This window comes from Malaclemys terrapin, chromosome 6 (assembly GCF_027887155.1).
Source record: "Malaclemys terrapin pileata isolate rMalTer1 chromosome 6, rMalTer1.hap1, whole genome shotgun sequence".
Lineage (NCBI taxonomy): Eukaryota > Metazoa > Chordata > Testudines > Emydidae > Malaclemys > Malaclemys terrapin.
Genome location: NC_071510.1, coordinates 95079374 through 95102543, shown reverse-complemented (window position 1 = coordinate 95102543; position 23170 = coordinate 95079374). Strand labels below are relative to the sequence as shown.

The following is a 23170-nucleotide window of genomic DNA, read 5'->3' as shown; positions in this document are numbered from 1 at the left end:
CAGACTGAAATGTGTGCACTTTATTTTAAAGCTGCAATTATTCCTGATCCAAAGCTTAGTTAAAATCAATATGAAAATCAATATGAATCACTTCTAGGTTAGATTATGTAATCTAAAGATCATAAAAGACCAAGAATTGTGAGAAAATGAAGGCCAGGTGATAACTCTGAACTGTAAAAGATAAGTGTCTGTTATACATGACTTAATTGAAGATGTTGCATAATAGAGCTGCTGTTTTATTGAAGCTTTTTATTGAAACTTTTCATCATATTTTAACCTTTTGTTTGTTTTTGTTTTTCCTTTTTGTTCATTTTTTCTTCAAATTGTGTCTCATACAAATCTATTGGCTATCAGTACCTGAAGCCTCTATAATATCTCTAGAATGTCTCCATCACTGAAATATGCAAGGCAGTTACCTGAAGCTCAGTACATTTACTCAGTATTCTCTCTTGACTTGACAGCTAGCTCTGAAGCCCAGTTTGGAAGAGCAGTCCTGCAATCTTTGTTTCACTAGTTCTACTCAGATCTGCTTTGTATAAGGTGTTTATCATTGCTTCTTAATCTATAGATACTTTTTGAAGGAGAGAGGGAGATTACTTACCAGTAACTGTAGTTCAAGAAGACTGCATGTATAGATCCCACACCCTTCATTCATTTTTTTGGTGATTCTTAAATGGATTCCTGAATAAGTTGAAGGAACGGAGTGGCTATTGAAAATGTTGTTTCTCACTTTTGTGCTGCTACGATGCGTGTGTTACTCCTGGGAGAATTCTGCGCCAAAAAATTAAAAATTCTGCACACAATATTTGAAAATTTTATTTGTCAAAATAACACAATATAATCATGCCAGTTTCAATTATGTTGGTAATTTATTTCAAAATATCTGTCAGCAAGTTATGTCTAACAATACAGACCAAAAAAAAAAAAATTCTGGTAATTTTATTTATTTATTTATTTATTTTTACAAATAGATTCCTTATTAGGCATATTAATACAGAACTCTGAGTAATTTATTAAACTTACAATAGAGAACTGTATTTCCTGCACTTGTCAGAAACAGTGCAAAGGCTCGGAGGAGCCAGGGTTAACGTGGGAGCTGAGGGAGAGGGAAGGAGCCTAGGACTGAACCTGGAGGGTGTTGGGTGTGGGTGGTAGGTTTTTGAGGGGGATATTGGGGAATTCCTAAGTAGTTGGGAAGCCTGCCCTAATGCAGACCCTGGATGACTCCAACCCTCTTCCATTTAGTCAGGCACATCTGCCCCTGTCCCCGCAGCCCCCATCCCCATGGGTCTCTGCAACCCCCTCTCCTGTCCTCAGGCTCAATGCTGTCACCCCACCAGCTCCTGAGCCCATGCCCCAGTCTCTCCCCTCCGCTAGCCATTCTGAACCCCAGTCTGTGACATCCCAGCAGCCCTTTGTGCCCCACTCTGTCCTAATCTGGCTCTGCGGGCAGGGTGCTGTGATGAACTTCTACTCCTGGGGGAATTCTGCGGCACTGGGCATAGCTTTTTTCCCCATAGAAAATACATTCTGCCCCAGAAGTGCCGCAGTTCCCCCTTTTGCCCACCAGGGGCTGTTCTGACATCACAGTGGCCTCTTGTGGGCAAAAGGCGCAACTGCAGCACTTTTTAGGCAAAATGTATTTCATGTGGGAAAATACAAAATTATGTGGGGCAGAGGAATTCTGCACATACGCAGATGCGCATAGTTCCCCCAAGAGTAGTCTGTGTACGTGGCCTCAATGAACACTAAGTAGTGAAGTGCCGCACGGTTTCCAGTTGTGCATATCCACAAAGGCAATCATTTTACTGGTAAATAAACTTAATTATTTTCCTTTGTGAAAAATATTACACTAAAAGGGTAATAATTGATCACACATTCTACTCACCCATCTGCCTTTTCCCGTCAGTTGATGTATTATAATGCTTGTAGTAATATTTCACTCAAAAATAGAATGGGATATTAGAGATCAGACTTACTTCCCTTCAATTAATGGGTATATACCATTTGTTGTCAAGATGACTTTTCCCAAAGTTTTGGTTGTAGAAAGTATCAGCCATGTATTGGGAGTATGAATCCAGGTGTATAGATCTGTAATTACTGACTTATTTGGGAAAAATGCCCCACCAGGTAAGTAATTCTGTGATATAACAAAACAATAAGAGGAAAATAAAGCAAACATAAATATCACACAAAAGTAAATATGACTAATTGTTTAAAAAGTTAATTGTTTTAGTTAAAGCTTTGTAAAAATAGTTTGTTGGCAAAGACAATGAATCATCTGACACTTACTTATTTTTGCAGAGCTAAGTTCAGAAAACCTCAGAACCTGCTTTAAGATCATCAATGCTTATATTTTTTTATCATCATCTGAATTTCTACAGGTATGTGGGGAAATGAAGTTACTATTTTGTGAAGCTTTGTGTTCACCATTTAATTTTGATTGTTAGTAGTGTATTGTGCCAAAAGACACTTTTCTCCTTTTTCCTATATCAAAATATGATTTTGCTGTAATAACTGATTCATTGCACATTTTGGGCTTTCAGTAAAATAATGTAGTTGAAGATTCTGGTTTCTAGATGTATACAGCATCATATTAACCATATTTAGAATTTTAAAATATCCATTGAAACATTCTCATTAGGGAACAATAGTTTGAAATTTTAATAAAAATAATAATGTTTATATTATACTAGTGCCCACAGGCACCAAGTGAGTTCTGAAACACATTGTGCTAGGTGCTGTATACCTACATAGGAAGTGATGATCCCTTCTCCAAACGAGTTTACAACTTAATTAGGCAAGATAGACTAAGGAAGGAAGTTGGTAGTATTCTCATTTTATAGATGGGGAACTGAGACACAGAGATTAAGGGTCAGATTTTTGAAAGTATTGAAATCAGTGGGTGCTAAGTGCCTAAATACTTTTAAAAATCTGGGCCTAAATGACTTGGAAGTCTGTGGCTGAGGTGGGAATCGAACCCAGATAATCTGATTTTAAGCGCAGTGACTTAACCATAAAACGACCCTAGTCAATCTCTTTCTCTGTTGTGCCTCCCTTCCTATTCCATTTTGGTTGTAACGCAAAGGTTGAATGCCCCTTTGGTTGCATGTCTCTTACACTCCTGTTTCAAACATCTAGATCATTGATCCTCGTAGACTTGCCTCTCACAGTTACATGCCATCTGCTGGCTTATTATGTTATCCTGGATATTTGCTTGAAAACACAATCTTTGTTTCTCGGTTTATCAGTTCCTGATACTTACTGCTGTCATCACATGGATTTTAAATCACCCCTCACTATAGTATCTGGAGGCCAGATTCTGTCACTCTTATGTACAGTAAGTAGTACCTTATTCACCAAGTAGTTCCATTGATTTGGCCTACTGTCTGAGCAACGTACTGCCTACTCTGTGAGAAAAGGTGACAGAACCAGGCCCTTGGTGGCATTTTTTCTCTTTTTTACAGAAATCATTACAGACTTTAGGGCAGAAGGAACCATTATGATCTATGACAAGCATTTTTGAAAAATTTAAGTCCCACTTTCAAAAGTGATGTAGATATGTAGGAGCTTTTAGATGTGAGAGAACCCATGAGGCTTATGCTACAACCGCCGATAAGCCAAAGAGCCCCCTTCATTCCCTGCTCAAGCTCATGAGGAAGATGAGTGCTGCTGAGAAGGGGAGGAAAAATAGAGGAGGGCAATGCTTATATGGGGCCAAGGATTTTCTTTCTCCTGCTGTCCTAGACAAAGCATCTCCACCTCTGAAGATTCAAGGGCAAGACGTTTGGAGTTTTCTAAATTCAGTTTCCAGCCACTGTTTTTTTGTATGACTGTTTGCCAGATTAAAGAGTCATCTGGTACCAGATGTCTTCTCCTTGTATAGGTTCTTATAATTGAGTCACCTTTCAACTTTTTCTTTAATAAACTAAAATAGTTTGAGCTTGTTTAGTTTCATGGTAAAGAATATTTTCCAGATCACAAATCATTCTTGTGGTGCTGTTCAGAGGCCCCTCCAATTTTCAACTTACTTTTTAAAGTGTGGACTCCAGAAATAAGCACAACATTCCAGTTGTGATCTCACCAATACCAAACACAGAGGCAAAATTACCTCCCTAATCTTCAGTATTCCTGTTTATACAGATCAAGAAATATCCACAAGTAAGGTATAGCCTTTCTTCACTGCCTAACTGTGATTAAATCATAATGCTGTTTGGAGAAGTTAATTGTAATATTATAGAAGTTTTGATAGTTTTTTGGATTACATATAAATAGCAACGGATTAGTTTAGAAACAACAAAGATCCTGCTCTCATGGAAATATTGCTAGCAATAAAAAAACAAGAAATGCACATAAGGGGAGAGTGAGATACAAAAATGTGATGCGAATTGATGAAATAATCACAATTCTCAGATGCTAGCTGGTCATTTTGGATTTTTTGTGGATGTACAGTAGATTATAACTTTTTAACAACTACCATTTTCCTACAAATATAAAGTTTAAATGTCACGCAATTTAAATGTACGTCTTGCTTTAACTTATGACAGAATTAGTTCTTTGAGTTTCACTAGGAATTGCAGTTGTAAATAAAATTGATTACAGAATTCATAATATGTCAAGGTTTAAGGGTTAGTTTTTGCTCTTCATATAATGCAAATAACAAACGTTTCATTTTGGTTTTCATTTAATTTCAGGTGTATTCAGGTGACCTATGCCGATCGTTTTGTGAGCTCTTAAAGGATATAACTACTGAAGGTCAAGTTCAAGTGCTGAAGGTATATTGTCATTTTTGGTCTTCCACTTAAAGTGAGTAAAAAAATCAGTAACTTATTACAAAGAGCAGGCCTTTGTAACATGTTTAGGTATAGCATTTAGCTCTTACAATCACCTTATAGAAGAAACCCTCTCATTCTTTCAAGTAGTAATTACTAGTGAAAGCACAGGGTGGTTTTTGTTGTTTTTGACATTTTAACATGCTCACTTGATGAAATAATATTAGTAAATTTAGTTATGAAGTCTTTTGTAATATAGAAACTGAACAGGAAAGATTTGGGATTTTTAGAAGAATCTTGCGTCTGATGAAGTGGGCATTCACCCACAAAAGCTTATGCTCCTATACTTCTGTTAGTCTTAAAGGTGCCACAGGACCCTCTGTTGCTTTTTAGAAGAAACCGTAAGTGAATTTCTGAAACCTGTGATGTGTAACAGAAAAATATGAAGAAGAGTTCTGTGTAGCTTGAAAGCCTGTCTTTCACCAACAGTAGTTGGACAAATAAAAGATTTTACCTCAACTACCCTGTCTCTCTAACAGAAAATTATTAGTCATATAGTGGTAAAGGTATAATGATTAAATAGCCTTCTTAGGATTTGACTGATTTTCTGTATGCTATTATTTATGGTGAGTCTGATGCTACTTGTTGGCTAAAGTATTGATTAGAGGATAGAGGTCCTAGAGAGGGAAAGTAAAACAGAGCAGCAGAAAACCCAAGTGTAGTTGTAAAGATCAAGATTTAAATTAATAATTTTCTATTGTGAAGTGTCTTCAGAAGATCCCCACTGTAATAAGCATACCAAGCTGTATGATCACTGGACCATTTAAAGCAGTTTAGCCATTAATAAGCATGTACTCTTTAATTCAAATATGACTATACAAGGCTTCACTTCTGTAATGGGACTTATTTTTATTCTTCTACTCCTTTTTTTGTTGATAGATAGAAGCAATCTTGAAATAATGTGCTATTAAGCCACTGACCCATAAAAGCAAGAATGTCATGATGCAACATAGAACTCGCAAAGAAAGTTTGGGTCAATTAACGCAGCTCAGGGTGAGAGGCAAAGGTGGCTCTAAACTACCTTTTTATCTTCCGCAATCCTTGTCCCCTGCTTAGGCCTATCTTGGAGCAGCCTAAAGGCACCAGCTCTAGTGTTCTGGTCATGCTCCTCACATCCCTTTCCCCAGATGTTTCATGTACATCTGCCCTTTGCACTGCTAGAGCTAGATTAAAATGGTCATGAGATTTTTTCCCAGTCACTTAACTCTTCAGGCAGCTTGGAGTATGGAACTTAGTGAGGACTTGGCCCAGTGAGTGTAATGTGACCTTAAAATAATTTTATTGATTTGTTCCATAGCCTAGCAGCAATACTTTTAAACCGTAGAGACAAATTTGTGAGTGGCCAACCATTGTATTGTAAAGCTGTTGTACTCAGGAAATCTCAGGAACCTAGTTTCACTTGCCTTTACTTGCATTTGGGTATGATGAGAGAGAACTCATGGAAGCTAGATAGTAGTGCTATTTATACTTTAAAAAAAAAAAAAAGTCTATATTAACAATTCACCACACTGGAACATTCCACATTCAAAGAAAGACCTTGGGGTCAGCACTATTGTATTTAATTTATGGCTAGCAGTGAAATCTTGGAATTTGCAGGAAGCTAATCACAATTGTATTTTATTATAATGGCAGGTGAGATAGGAAAGGGATATTGTGTGAGGTGGACATAGGTTTAAATATGTAGGTATTTAGTATATTGTGGCCTAGAGTATAATATAGAGGATACACATCACTGTTAATTTAAAAAGAAAATGCAAAAAAATAATTCTCAACTCCAAATACATTTTAGAAAATTGTTGCTATTTCATTTTTAAACTTGGTTCTGAATTTAGTTATAGTTTTAGAATATTTTACTTTTCATTATTTGGATAAAAGTGCAACATTAAGAAATTGTATATAATTCTAAAATTGCTTAAAATATTTCTTAATCTAGATTATTTCATAATAAATAATGAATTTTTTTGTTGACATATTAAAAGGTAATTAACTATGTCTAACACTCCAGAAATCTTAAGGTCTTCCCATACATTTAATTCTTTGGTCATGTGGGTAGTGAAAACTATTTTATCTTGTGGATGCTTCCTTTCTGTAAATGTAATGTTAAATGTGGTATATTTTAGTTGCACTCTTTAGTATACTGTAAACCTGCAAAAATGTCACCCAGTTCAATTATTTTAACTACAAGTACAACCAAGTGAGAAATATCAGAAAAATTTGGGCGTGGGGCAGGGGGAGGCATGAATGTATGTGTGTAGATTCTGTATTACCTTAGCACCGAGGAGTTCTAGACATAGTTCATAGGCACTGTATAAAAACAGAGAAAAAAGATTATCTCTGCCCAAGGAGTTTACAATCCTAAATATAAAACAAGAGGCAACAGGTGGATACAGTTGGAGGAGTATAAGAAAACAATGAAACAATACTGGTCATCATAATTGGCAGTTATCACAACAAACCAACATCTTAACCACTGTCAAGTGTTTTGTAGGCACTGTGGCAAAGCAGAGATTTGAGGAGGGATTGGAAGGTGAATAATGAGATGGCTTTGCAAACGTTTACAGACAGTGCTTCCCACATGTGTGGGGCAGCATGGGAGAAAGCACACGCTTGTTTTAAAATTTAATAAATGGGCAAAGAAGGCTGTCATCATAGGCTAATTTAAAGTAAGCTTAGAGATGATAGGTAAGCTGGAAATTGACTGTAAAGGGCCTTGAAAGTGAATACACTCATCTTGTTTGATGTACTAGAGAAGAGGGAGACAGTGGAGGGATGCAATGAGGGACATGACATGGTCAAAGTGACACGGTAGGAGAATGATCTTTGCAGCAGCATTCTAAATGGAGATGAGTGGGGCAAGATTGCATTTGTCAAACCCAGAGAGAAGGGTGTTCCATTAGTCAAGGCGCGAGATGAGAGTTTGAACAAGATTTTTAGCTAGACGGATGGTTAAGAAAGGCCATATCTTAGAGATGTTATGGAGAAAGATTTGGTAAGATTTATGCATAGCCCAGATGTGAGGACCTAGAGAAATGTTGGAGTTGAAGAAGATGCCCAGGTTATGGGCCTGATGGTGATGTTGTCCACACTGATCAAGAAGAGAGGTAGCAGGTGGGGCCTGAGGAGGATGATTAGGAACTCCATGTTAGCCATGTTGATCTTGAGCTGATAGCTAGACATCCACAAGGAGATGTTAGAGAGAGAAGCTGAGATTTTAGTTTGGACAGAAGAAAATAGGTCTGGAGTAGCGATAGATCTGTGAGTCATCAGTATAGAAATGGTAGATGAATTGAGATTTCCCAGAGATAAGGTGTAAAGGGAGAGGAGAAGAGGACTAAGGACAGAGCACGGTGGTATCCTGACAGAAAGTTGAAGGACAGATGAGGAGGATCCTCTGAACAACACACTGAAGAAGTGATGAGAAAGGTAGAAGGAGTACCAAGATAGGATGGAGTTATGGAAGTGAAGGGAGCACAAGATTTCGAGAAGAGAGGAGCATTGTTGATGGTGTCAAAGGTGACTGGCACGTCAAGGAGGATGAGGATGGAGTACTGCTTCTGAGCTTTAGCTAGCAGAGCTCATAAAAGACTTGGAAAGAGCAGTTTCAGTGGCATGCAAGAGTCTAGGATAGAATTAGAGAAGAGGGACTCCAGACAGTGATTGTAGATGGTGCATTCAGTGAGCACTGTTTACGCGGAAGGATGGTCTTGTGATTTAGGCACTGGACTGAGAGTTGGGTGGTCTGGGTTAACTTCCTGGTGCTGCCACAGATTTCCTATTTAGCTTTGGGCAACTGATTTAATTTCTCAATGCCACAGTTTCCCATCTTTACAAAAGTGGATAATATTCCCTTTCTCCCACCCCCTTTGTCTTGTTTATTTAGATTGTAAACTCTTCTAGATAAGGATTATCTCCTACTTTGCATTTGTACAGTGCCTTGCACAATCTTGGTTAGGATATCTAGTTGCTACTGTAATATAAGTAGCTGTTTTTGTAAATTGCATTGTTGGGTTCATTCGTGTTACTTTTTTTTTTTTAATAAAGCTTTTGGGAACTCCAAAGATATTGTAAAAAACAGATCTTGATAAATTCATTTCTGAGATCTAAAAATACAAGTATTGACACTTTAAATATGCCTTTTGAGGAAACTCGGAAGAAAATAGAGATTCATACTGTGCAATTCAGATGTTACAATAATTATGGTTTATTACTGTCACTGTTTGAAAAAATGATGTCTTTTCTAGGAGCTTTAACTGTGTCTCTTAAGTCTTAGTTTGACTTGCATTCAGTTTTATTAATACAACATTATTATTCATATAGTAGAAGTCTGCAATGAACTGATTTCTCATTGTGATATACTAATTATGATAAAAATTGCAGTGTATTTTGCCCCAAGGAAATCCAAGAAAAACATTTTCTGTTTTGAAGTATTCATGAAACTTGAAAGTTAACAAGCTCCTTTTTTGGTAACAAAATACTGCAGAAGCTTTGTTTCCATTCTCACTCCAGTCCCTATCTCCGTCCCTCCAAAACTATCTATATGGGGAGAAGATTTCCGATTGTAGAGGCCTTTTTTATCTGGCAGACAAAGGCATACTGAGATGCAGTGCCTGGAAGAAGAAGCTGAGCTGTATACAATTTTCTGCATACAGTACTTGTCACTTAATGTACCTAGGCTGGGGGTGTGCAGCCTGTGGTTTGGGGGTCGCTTTTGATCCTTGAGATGCTAAATTCAGAAGAAAAATGTTATTTGATTATTAATTGAAAATGTGTTTCCTGAGCCAGGCCCTGTGATTTTTAAAGTGAAGTACTTGAATCAATCATCTCAGTATTGGGGGTATGTCTACACTGCAATTAAAAACTCGTGGCTGACCCATGCCAACTGACTCAGACTCACAGTGCTTGGGCTAAGGGGCTGTCTAATTGCAGGGTAGATGTTTGGACTTGGGCTGCAGCCCAAGCTCTGGGATTCTCCCACCTCACAGGGTCCTAGAGCCTGGGCTCTAGCCTGAGCTCAAACATTTACACCGCAATTAAACAGCCCCTTAGCCTGAGCCCAGCAAACCTGACTCAGCTGGCATGGTCCAGCTGTTGGTATCTAATTGCAGTGTAGACGTACCCTGGAAGGAGGTAGTGGACACTGTTTTCCCACCTGCCTCTCATTGCCTTTTTGCAGCCCCAACAACAATTCTGATGGGATCCCATATCTCTTTGAACAGTTCCAGTAGTCAGTTCATTGGCCACCCTCCATCTTTGTTGGGTTGTGAGAGCCACAGGAGGAACAGATTGCAGCCCAGATGGTTTTTAAATGGCTTCCCTTACTCATGGTAGCAGGGGGGAGTGGAAGAAGAGGAGAAGCTGACAGTCATACCTCAGTCACGGTTCCTAGGTGACTCATGGCTGCAGCACTAGCTGATTATGATACCCAAGAAATCATATGCCACTTGAATATAGCCACTAGCCAGAGTGCATTGTACACCAGCCGCTCCCTCTCCACATCTTCAATATGCTTCTGCACATCTCAACATTTCCCCCATGATAATAGCTAATGTGGGGAAGGGATACATCAGAGTCAAATATACTGGCTCTGCACCCTACTGGTGAGACTCACACACTGGGGGAAGTCCCAGCAGAAGATTTGTGGGTGGTTTCTTCTCCCTTTTTGCACCATGAGAAATGCCAAATGGAGCAGAGTAGCCCAGAGGATCTGTCACAAAATATTGATTGTAGCCTCTTGACCTTTGTGAAATAACATGTTTGGCCCTCAGGCTGAAAAGGTTGGATACCATCTTATGCACCGCCTCATTCATTCATCTTCTTTTTGTGGACAAGTAGAGACAGCTTTAGTCTTCCAACACTTAGCAGTGTGGTATCGATTTATATTCTTTTTTTTAGTATCCCCTCTTAGTCTTCCATCTGGCTATATCTGTGAAATAAACTTGGAGGAAATGACTTTGTTTTGAAAAATTGCACCAGTATTTGTATGCAAACATCTGTCTTATACTACCAACGTTATAAATTATGCATGTTTTTAAACACGCATGTTTTATTTTAATTACTTTTTAATTCAGGGGACTTCCTCAGTGTATATTTCAACAACCTAATTTACGTTAAATACTGTAAATTACTGACCAGCAAACTGACATGTTAAGGTTTTCTTCCATATCAAAAATTCACATGCCATATTTTCCTCTCAACATTTTAATATTAATGTCACTTTGGGGCTTAGATATTGTATGAAAATTGACACTTTAAAGAAAGTAATTTGAATACATTGTTTTTGAATAATCTTGTAAACTAATGTATTGAATTTAAATAGGCTGGAGCTTTCCTGGCAAAGTTTTGTTTTCTTAATATCTACAGTTAGTTTCCATTGGGTGTTTATAATTTTTGCGCAGGGTTAAAAAAGGCTCTGTGTACTAAGCATTTCGAATCTAAAATAGTTATTCTGTGTTTATAGCCACTGAAGTACAAGATGTCCATCTTGAATTAAGATGCCCAAATGGTTTGCCTGTACATATGTGGTGTCAATTCATGAAGTATTGGATTACTGTTCTTGAGAATTTGTGATTCTCACTTGGAGACATTCAGAAGAATGAAAGATTTGGAGATGGAAGGGCAAGATTCTTTCCTCCACTCCATCCTCCTATGGTGGTAGAAAGGGAATGTAATCTGTGCAACTGATCATCCTCCCACCACAAGAAGGCCTCCAGCAGACATAGACCTGGAATATTAAGCTCCTCTGCAACTTTAATCTCTGTGCATGTGGTGTGGGGGAGTCTTGGCTGGATTGTGCTGCACTTTGGGTATCCTCTCTGCTAGATGAACCTTTGGGGGCCCCATTGCCTATGGCACAAGTTAGAGCAGCCTCTAGAACTGCTCTAAACTGGATTGGGGCTGATCAGAAAGTGAAGGAGTAGTAATTGGCTTTTATGGCCATCCCTCCACCCCCTTTGTGTCCTGAGCTGATCATAGAGACAGCAGAGAATCTGTCTTGAGATATTTAAAGAAGAGGCATTGCTCAAAGATGTACTATTTTGAACTGCTACTCTAAAAGTTATGCTTAGAGTAGTAGAAAGAGGCTTAGTTAGGAAAGAAAAGGGATTGGCCATTCCTCACTGAAATTTTTCAGTGGGATCTGTGGATTCTTCAAGTTATTGTTCCTATGGGTGCTCTACCATTGGATATGTGCATGCCCATGTGCTCTTGATCAGAGACTTAAATTAGCAGTGTCCGCAGGTCCACACCTGTTCATTATACAACTTCATGCTCTGGTGTAAGAGCATATAGGGAGAGGTGAACTCACCACCATTTCAGTTCCTTCTCAACTGCTTTTGGCTCCAGATCTGTTTCACATTGCGTTTTGCTGTGATGCTGGGAGTACCTTTCCCAGACCTGAAGAAGAGCTCTGTGTGGCGCGAAAGCTTGTCTCTCTCACCAGCAGAAGTTGGTCCAGAAAAAGTAACACCTCACCCACCTTGTCTCTCTGCTGCTCTCTGACCTTCAGCCTTCTCCAGCCCTCACTTCAGAAAGTCAACCAGCAAATCCTTTTTGGTGCTCTTGCTTTCAGTCTTTTCCCAGGAACCATCTGCAGCTCCCATCTAAGACTTTCCACAGTCCCCTGATCTCTGACAGCTCTCACTTGCCCTTGACTCCCAGGCAGCTCTCACTTGCCCTTTTCCTGACTGACTGATACTGTGCTCTAAGGAAACTCTTACTCACTAAGGCCTTGTCTACCCTACAGGGGAAATTCGATCTAAGCTACCCAATTTGAGTTACGTGAATAGCATAACTCAAATCGATGTCACTTAGATCTACTTATCACGGGGCCCACACTACACAATGTCAACGGGAGATGCTCTCCTGTCAACTCCCCCTACTCTTCTCGATCCGGGGGAGTACAGGAGTCGACAGGAGAACGACCTGCCGTCGATTTAGCGGGTCTTCACTAGACCCGCTAAATCAACCGCCGATCCATCAATTGCTGCTTGTCCCCCAGTAAATGTAGACAAGCCCTTAGACTCTTCCTTTCTCAGATTCTTCCTTGATCCTATATAGCCCCAGGAGCTGCCCTTCCCTCTTAATAGACCAAACTGGAAGCACCTGTTCTTGCACAGGGGAACTGGATCTCCTTTATTGAAAGAATTCATCTCATGTGATGGGGGTTATACTAAATAAATTGTCACAGATTGCTTGCTAGCTAATATTTTACTTAGCTGTGGAACCTACTTTCCTATGTCTCCCTCCCACCAAACACTTTTTTACTTTATATGTGGTATCTTTTCTCTGTTCCAAATTCAAATCAGTTAGAAACAGCAAAACATCACAGATCAGCTGCTTACATATGTATTAGTTCAGTTGTACTGTTCAGTTTAGCAGGATGTTTTGTACATTTCTGAAGAGTATTGTAAATGTCTAATTTGTATAGTTTATGAAATAGCCCACATTCTGTCACCCAGGCTAATAGACATTAATATGCATAAGTCGTAGAACTTCCATTGTAGTTTTTCAGTGTAATTCTTTGCTTGTTGTTACGGGTTATTTTGTTTTTTGTTTTTTTAGGTTGTGGAAAATGTCCTAAAAGTAAACCCAGCATTGGGGCCTCAAATGTTTCAACCCCTTTTGCCATCTGTGTTCAGGGGGATTATAGATGGGGAGGTAAGAATTATTTTCTTCAAACTACTCTAGTTTTTCATGGCAAATGTATTTGCTTTCCACTTATTTTCCATAAGTTTGTACCCAGATACCAATATTAAGTAAGTAATAGATTTAATTTTGAAAAGCAACTACTGGAAAATGAAATCTTGTGACTGGAATATTTCATGTGATTTCACAGGCTTATTTCTTACCTTTCCAAATGAACATGTACATCACTATACTTTTTCACCTCTGCCCTTATGAATTCAGTGTTACAAATTCAAATATTCTATTTGGGGTAGTTTTTATTACATTTTATGAAGTGTGTAGTACATTAACATCATAGAAGAAATTCAAGTCATCAAGTACATCCCCCTGGGAGTCAGGTATAATGAAGAATAGGAGAAGTATCAAATTTAATTACAGATATTAAATTGATTTTACCCTTGATATTAGTAGTTCTACTCTCTTTTGTATATAAAATGCAGGATTTATAGAAAATACAGATTTTAGGAAAGTTCTTAAGGCATTTGTTTCTCATTTACTAGAGCCTTCTTATAATGTCTACTGATCCCTGCTGCTCTTGGCAAGTCTCATCAGAACCCAACCAACTCATATTATGGGCCTAAGCATTGTCCACTTCAGCCTTAAGATCAGTTTAAAGCTAATGTTTTTCACCACAACCCCCCAGCAGTCTGCACTTTTCCAACTGTCCAGCCATTTAAAAAAAAATAGCAAAATCTGTTGTTTCATAAATACATTTAAATCTCAAAACTTTAAATCAGTGAAACAGTATTTAAACTTGGCTCACTTCTGAGCCAAAAACAAATAAAAATTCCACGCATATTATTTTAAAATTCTGCAAAATTCTGCAAATTTTATTTGTCAAATAAATGTGGAGACTCCAGCATGGCATTGGGGAGCACAGGCCACTGGCTGCACAGAAGTGGGAGATCACTGAGCAGCTCCCACCCAGGACTCGGACTCAGCGGTGAAGCTGCACCCAACCCTGACACAGCACAAGGACAGGGCCTACCCCAGAAACACCCCAGTGCCCTGCCCCTCCATGCCAGATGCACCAGGTGTGGGCAGGCAGGCTCAGCAAGGTAGGATCCAAGTGTGGAGGGGCTTAGTGTGGGGGGATCCAGGTGTGAGTTGAGAGGGTCCTGTGTGGGGTAAACTGAGCTCCGGTAACTCAGTGGAGAATCTGGGTGTGGGGGGATCTGGATGCACAGGGGCTTGTTGTGGGGTTCTGGGTGCAATGGTAATGGGACGCTGAAGGGGGGTCCAGCTGAGGGTGGTTAGGGCTCAGTGGGGGAGAGGGATAGAGCTTGTCAGAGGGGTCTGGGTGTGGAGGGCTCAGTGGGGAGGTCCAGATGCTGGAGAAGTGAGGTTCAGTGAGGTGGGGATCCACACCAGGTGGGGGGATCTGGGTGTGGGTGACTCGTCGGTGGTCCAGGTGCAGAGGGAGTGGTGCCTGTCTGGGGTTCTGGGTGCAGGGGTGGGGGTAAGGCTCAGTAGGAGGGTCTGGGTATGAGGGGGTCTGGCTGCATGGGGTTGGGCTGATGGGGTGAGCAGGTCCCCTCTCCCTGCAGCAGAGGAGCAACGAGTGCAGGAAGCACGGGGAGGGGGAGTTTGCAGAGCTTTCTACAGGTGGCGGAGAAATCTGGGGGTGGGTCTGACATGGCCCCAGATGCCGTGCAAGAGAAGAGGAAGTCCCATCCTCCCCAGCCCAGCCAGGACTAGCAGCTGAGCCCAATGCAGGGTGGGAGCCACCAGCTGGGTCTTCCCCAGTCACACCCTCTACCCCACAGTGATTTACCTTTCTGCCGGCTGCCCTGGGCACCTGCAACATACTGCTAGGGAGGGTCACATGACCACGCTTGTGGCTTCTCTTTTCTTTCCTGTCAGAAAGTCATTTTTCTGCAGGGAAGCAAAGGAAATCTACAGCGGGACATAAATTCTGCACATGCACAGTAGCGCAGAATTCCCTCAGGAGTAGAAGTTGCAGGGATCCTTACAATGCATTGCAGGATTGGGACTTAATGTTTTAGCAAATTTGTGATTGGCTAAACCATTGAAGTTGTGTGTGACTAATTTCTGATCATACTATGTGGAAAAGTGTGTGTCTGTTTAAGCCAGAACCAAAAATAAATGACTTCTTTGATTTTGCTCAGGCTTTAAAAAAGAAAGAAGTTTAGGCTGATACTAAGTAGGGAAAATTTCAGCCAAAATTAATTTGTTTCAGAATATGTGGCTGATATTGAAAACAGATAAAAAGAATGACAGTTTATATGTACTCATAATATCACATAAAACATGGTGTGTATTGTAAACCATTATATAATACTGTATTAATTGAGTTTATACAGCACATTATGAACAATAAGTTTCTCCACGCTAATTAGAAGTGTTTTGAGTTTTTTTGTGAGCAACTAATTTAATTCAAATTCAAAAAAGATTCATAGGTAAGTAAATAAAGTAAATAAATGGCATAGATAAAATGCGGTAGTCCGGGAAGTCATAACATCTTTAACTTTTTTGGGAAGAGTTCTAATATTGCCTTTGACTAAGGAGCAGCCCTTTGTTTTAAGTGAACATTTTAAAGTACCTCTCAGTTTTCAATTTTAGTGAACGTAAGAACATAATAATACCATACTGGGTCAGACCAATGGTCCATCTAGCCAGTATCCTGTCTCTGATGGTGACCAGTGCTAGATGCATCGGAAGGAATGAACACAACAGGGCAATTTTGAGTGATCTATCCCCTATCATCCAGTCCCAGCTTCTGGGATTAAGAGGTTTAGGGATACTCAGCGAATGGGGTTGTGTCCTTGACCATCCTTGGCTAAAAGTCATTGATAAACCTATCTTCCATGAATTTATCTAATTCTTTTTTGTACCCAGTTATACTTTTGGCTTTCACAACGTCCCATGGCAACGAGTTCCACAGGTTGTATGGAAAAAGTACTTCCTTTAGTTTGTGTTAAACCTGCTGCTTATTAATTTCATTGGGTGACCCTTTGTTCTTCTGTCATGTGAAGGAGTAAATAACACTTCCCTATTAATTTAATAAGGAACATCAGACATTTAACCTACATTTACTGTACTTGATTCCATTGTTACTGTAAATATATCTATATATTTATATATTATAAATAATTTAGATATTAGAATCTTGAATTAAGAGAATGGGTTTAAAGAAAACATAATAAATTAATACCATGTGCACTGAAATTTATCTTGTCAGTTTTTCTTCCTTTTGTTTAAACTTTGGCAGACTGAGAACAACTATAGAGTTCTCTTATTTTAGGGGGTTACTTCATCCTCTTCTGTTACATGACCTAAGGTTTTCATTTCATCATTTCTCTTTTTCTTGGTGGTTTTTAAGTATACCTGATAAATCCTATTATTTTCTCACTTTGAATAAAAAGACTTGAAATAACCAGTAGGTGATATCATGAAGTGGTAAAATAACATATTTCAGCACTTTCTCCGTCATCTGTTATTTCACCAATTTGTGTATTTGCACTCTGCTATTCCTTAACTGTTACCATGAGGAAGTGTCACTACTGAGAATTACAGTGATGAGTTGCTGTTGTCAGACCAACAGCACTTTTATAAAGCTAACAAAAGATCTGATAAATTGGGAAAGGAACCAAACTACCACTGAGAATTTGTTGAGTCCCCTGTGCCAGGGACAAATGAACTAGATAAGGAAGGAAAAGGAGACTGTCAAGCTGCTACTGATGTTCTGCATAGCTCAGTGACTTGAAGTATCACTGAATAAGGATGCTAACTGAGATAAGAGAGAAGTATGTTATTTTGCTTTTGTTTTGTGCTTCGAATTCCATGTTCTCCCTTTCCGTGGTGCTGTTGTATAAACATTACGTACACTGAGTTGGTTAAACACTTTGCTTTTTCAACTAGCTAGGGTTTTATTTTAAGTTTTGAAAGGCATTTTCTTGAACTTTGAGAGGCTATTCTGCATTCCTTAAAATGGGGGCAATGTCATTCCTAAATACATAATGGTTAAGAGGCAAATTTTAATTCAGTCAATAGCCTGAATAAATGAGCTGTGCAACCTAAGTAAAGGAATGTGGAATTTCATGGGAATTGGGGAAGGAGTCTGTTGTGTAACCTTTGTGGTTTTTGGAATCCCTTGCTGTCCAACCTACTTCTCCCATACGCTAGAGGAATTTAGGGAATCACCACAGAGCAAAACACGGCATGCAAGAAGTACCGAATACTTGTATGGTGGCTTAGTATCCTTCCTATCCTGCTGCACAAGGTTGCACTGCAGCAAGCAAGAAAATTCCAGTAATTCATAATGTTCCTACAGCTATCTTAATTCTGTACCTCGTAGCCTATGCATTTTTCTTTTACAGTATGTCTACACTTTGAGCTTGAGGGTGTGATTCCCAGGTTAAGGAGACATATGTGTGATACCTCTCATCAAGCTAATGGACTAAAAGCAGAATGGAGCTGCAACAGCAGGACAGTTAGCCAGCCCAAATTCATACTCTTCTGAGACCCTAGGCACATACTAGGGGTGGCTAGTCCATCCCACTGCTCATGCTCCCATGGCTGCACTCTATTTTTAGTACCCTAGCTTGATGAGAGCTAGCACGGGTATGTCTCCTTGAGCTGGGAATCACACTCCCAACTCAAAGTGTAGACATACCCTCAGTGACACCTCTGTAACTCTTTGTCTTCAATACAGGTATAAAGGTGTGACTGATTGTAGCATGTTAAACATCTGTTGATGCACAAGAAAGAACAAAATACAGCTTACTCTTTGAGCGATGTTTGCTCCTGCTATGCTAATAGGAATAAAAAGCAGTAAAAACTTAATTGTGTTAAAGTCAGCACATATAATTCTGAATAGCCATAGGGAGCAGATAGGTTGAGAAAAACGGTGGTTCCATTAGCCACTCAGTCCATCAGTTACTAACAAGATGTATGGTGGCCAACATGCGAAGGTTGCCTGGGGACCCATGGACCTGGTTTCAACTCCTATAGAGCTTCACACTCCTGGTTATACTGGACTTCTCGAGGCCCTCAATTTTTGAGAAGACTGGTCATGAAAATATTCTAGACCACAGTCCCCTTTTCCAGTCAGGCCATCTGCATCTTGTGCGGAACAGAAGCCTCATGTTTCTCCAGGTCAGCAGCAAATCCAAACTTCTGAAGAAGAGCAGTTTCATCAGACTGATCTCCTCCAGCTGCACTTTTATCTTCTTTGCCTGCCAAAGCTGCGATCCCATTTTCTTCAACACCACCTTAGCACACTCATAAATTTCAGAAGCTTCTGAAGAGGTTGGTGAAAGCGTGTGACTGAAAAATCCCACAAACATCTAGACATATTACATACTGCACTTGTAGAAAGGCTGACAATGCCAGTTAGTGAGGACCTGCTGGAATTGGCTCAGTTTTTTTGACAAACACCACCAGAATTCCTGCTTCCTCAAAAGAGATCAATAGAAGATATCAGGTACCATCATCAAGGTTTGAATTATTCTGTACTGACCCCATACCAGGCTCTCTTGTAGTTGTAGCAGGCCAGGAGCATACTAAACAGCTAATGCCAAAGGAAAAGGAGCCCAATCATTTGGACTTGCTGAGAAGGAAGAGCTTTGCGCTCTGCCAGTCTTCAAATGAGAATCTCAAATTATCAAGCTCTCCTTTCTAAAGGCAAGTATCTCTGCCGGAATAGGATCTCCAGGTTCCTTGACAAGATACCCAGGAGTCCAGATCAGAACTGCAATCTCTGATTAATGAACAGCTATCTCTAATACCTCATTACAAGTCGCAATGGATGTATCCAGTGCTGCTGTCTATTTCATGATGACTGCCATAACAACGAGGCAAGTGTCTCCGTTCCAGTCTTTGGGTATCCCACATGAAGCTGAGAGCACTACTGAGGATTTACCATTCTAGAGCTGAGAGGTACTTAGCTTTAAAACAGGTGACATCCAACGTATCTCCGTAAGATCTCCGGTGAAAATTTAAAGTCATTTGGAAGAATACAGTCAGTTGGGAAAAAAAAATTCCTGCAGTCTCAGCTGATGAGTCTGTTACAAACCTTGTATCACAAGTATTTTGGCCTGCTAGTAAGAAACAGTGTTTCCACCAGAGGTGGCCATTTGCTTCAGCTACGTCTATCAACAGGCAACAAGTTTGGTGGTCATGTCAAGAACTCAAAACTGATTGTTATGCATCTTTTTCTCTTATTTTCCCGTTTTGGAAACCATCTATTATATTTTTGAGAAATCCGGAATATTATTTCATCAGACAAATAGGGCAAAGGTGAGGTTCCTCATCGATTCAAGGGAAGGGGTTTTTACTCTTGTTTATTCCTTAGCCCCTAGGGTGTTAACAAAAGTGCCTGGTGGTCATTGCAGCATTTCTATGAAAACAGACCATTGGAGTTTATCCTTACCTCAGTGATCAGCTGATACATGTTTCCTCCCCTCAGCAGGTCTTGGAAAATGTTCATTGCCTTCTTCAGCTGTTGGCGATTCTGGACGAAGTGTAAACAAGGAAAAGTCTGTACTGATTTCATTTAAAAAATATAATTCATAGGTGCTCTTCTGGACCCCACGGCATCAGCTTACCCACCTCAGTCCAGATTCAAGAAGATCATGCAAATCATAATTCAGTTACAGAACACCTGACACAAAACTATAAAGGATGAATCCCTTCTGCATATAAACATTTTACAGCTCAGGACGATTCTCGCCTGTCTAGTATTTTGTCTCTAACCCATGGAAAGTCTATACAGGTAAATGACAAACAACACCACTGCTATTTTTATGTAAACAGGCAGGGAGGAGCAAGGTCATCTCCCCTATGCCAAGAAGTAATCCAGCTTTGTGAGTGGTGCATCAAACATGGAATTTTTATCAAAGTTATTCATCTCCCAGAACTGATGAACACAGTTGCAGATTGTCTGAGTATGAACTTTTCTTCTGACCATGAGTGGTCCATAAATATCTGTTATTCAGCAGATTTTTCCAGAAATGGGGTCACCCAATTATAGATCTATTTGCCATGGCATTGATAGTCAACAGCTTTTGCTCGAGAGGCAGACAGAGTCCAGGGTCTCTTTCAGATACCTTTCTAATTCTGTGGTCAAGAGGACTCATGTATGCTTATCTGGCGATACCTTTGATATGGTGAATTCTGAGGAAACTCAAGCAGAATACTGCAGTGATGATTCTCATTGCACCAGCTTGGCCCAGGCTTTCCAGACCCGTTAAGAATGTCAAGTCAGACTCCAATATTGCTACCTTTAATTCTGTATTTGATCTCTCAAGATGAGGGGAGAACTCTTCATCAAGATGTACCATCTCTGCACCTTACAGCTCAGATCCTTGCTGCTTAAATGACTTGGAGAGGTCCTGCTCCCAGGTTGTCTAAAGTAGTCTAATTAATAGTAGAAAGGACTCTGTAAAATCTACCCATAATGCCAAATGGAAATGGTTCACCATTTGGGCACAATGACATCATGTTTTACCTTTCCTAACAGACATCCCATATATATTGGACTACTTGCTTTCATTAAAAAATGTGGATAAAAGTACATCTAGCATCTGCATTTGCCTACCATCCACAAATTCAAAATTACAAAATATTTTCACATCCCACCGTTTCTAGATTTTGAAAGGGGTTAGTTGCAGCTATTCCTTTCTGGTTAGAGAATCACTTCCCTTGTGAGATTTGAATATTGTATTAGCTGGGTTATATTAGCTCCATTCAAACCATTAGCCACGTTTTCTTTTCAACATCTATCTGTGCAAACATAGTTTTCGGGTACTATTATGTCTGCACACAGAGTGGAAGACTTTTCATAAAGATCAGGTCTCACTTAGGCCATGTCTACACTAGCACTCATGTCAGCAAAATTTTTGTTGCTCAAGGGTATTTTGGTACAGCTGTGCCACTGTGAGCTTGTAAGGATAGACATGGCCCTAGGCCTTATTCTAGTTTCATTCCTAAGTTTTTCTCATTTTAATATTATTCAAACTATTCATTTACCTGTGTTTTTTCCAACCCCCCATATGAATGATGCAGAAAAAAAAACTACACATACTAGACATGGCTAGGGTGTTATCTTTTATTTAGAACCCCAGTTCATTTAGAGACATCTTAATGTTTTGTAACCTATGCCAAAGAAGTAAAATGGAAGGCAATTTCTTCCCAAAGATTGTCTAACTGGATTTTGGGTGGTTTCAATCTCTGTTAAATGGCTAAATGGTTAAAGAGCCTTCTGTTCATATAAAATCTCTCTGTGCTAGAGGTCAGGCTATTTCAGTGGCTTTCTTTAGAAATGTTCCTATTGCCAGAATGTGTAGAGCTGCCACATAGAGTTAAATCCATACATTTACTAAACAGTATTCAATAGCACTATGCAATAGGGAAGGTTTCCAGAGCTGGCACGTCTTTTGGCATGACAGTTTTTCAGCCTTTAGTTACTTAAGATCAGATTTCCCACATCCTTGCATGGGAGTCTACATATATTCTAAGACCAGAAGGGACCATAATGATCATCTAAAGTGACCTGCATGTTGCAGGCTACAAAACCTCATCCACCCATTATATGCCTATAACCTCTGGCTGAGTTACTGGAGTCTTCCATTCTTGTTTTAAATACTTCACAGTTTTAGAAAATCCACCATTTACTCTAGTACAAACCAGCAAGTCACTCATGCCCCATGCTGTAGAGGAGGTGAAAGAAACCCAGGGTCTCTACCAGTCTGACCTGAGGGAAGATTCCTGCCTGATCCCAAATATGGCGATCAGTTAGATCCAGAGCATGTGTTCAAGACCCTTCAGCCAGATAACAGTTATCTGTAGTAACTCAGAGTCCTCCCCATCTAATGTCCCATCTCCAACGGTTGGAGATATTTTGCTAATAGCAGTCACAGATGGGCCCTATGCCATTATAGACATTCTCATCATACCATCCTCTCCATAAACTTATCGAGCTCACTCTTAAAACAAATTAGGTATTTTGCCTCCACTACTCCCCTTGGAAGGCTGTTCCGGAACTTCATTCCTCTGATTAAAAACCTTTACCTACTTTCAAGCCTAAACTTACTGATGGCCAGACAACAGCCATATAAACAATCACTTGAAGATGTGTTGTCTATATATATTCCATGACCGGCCCTCCTTTCCCACGACACTGAAGTCTGTAACAATTGAGAGACAGTTGGCCCCACCTGTTCTTTGCTTTCCCCTTGCGAGGGTATACAAGGTTAACTGGGGCACAACATGGGCCAGCAGGCACTGCTGGAGAAAACAATTCCACTTACTGGTGCTAGGGGCATGTGAACACCCAAGAGTGGAAAACCTAAAGACAACACATGTCAAGAACATCCATTACTGTAAGCTAAATAACCTCTTTTTATTTATTTATTTAGAGTCAGTAATGTGCTTGTTGGTTTACAAAACACAAAAATAAAGACAGTCTCTGCTCTGAATAAAATATTCTCTAAAAGATGCACAAAAAACAAAATATACAGAGAAAAACTGGATGTGGATATTAAAGATGTTTTCTGTCTCATAATTATAATAAATTCACTTGCCCATATCTAAAAAAATCTCAGATATCATTGTGGAGTATCTTCTTTTTCATTTTTCAAGTACAAAATATTGTAAAATATTTGTTTATAACTTGCTAGATGCGGGAGTCAATA

General features: G+C 39.6%; 1 protein-coding gene across 1 annotated transcript in view; it reads left to right on the top strand.

Annotated features, from left to right (window-relative positions):
• Positions 1-23170, top strand: part of IPO11 (importin 11) — a 230789-nt gene that overhangs the window by 116904 nt on the left and 90715 nt on the right. Inside the window, exons 22-24 of the mRNA XM_054033042.1 lie at positions 2305-2384; positions 4695-4775; positions 13392-13487. Of these exons, the coding sequence (XP_053889017.1) occupies positions 2305-2384; positions 4695-4775; positions 13392-13487 (257 nt within the window). The remainder of the gene's footprint in view (positions 1-2304; positions 2385-4694; positions 4776-13391; positions 13488-23170) is intronic.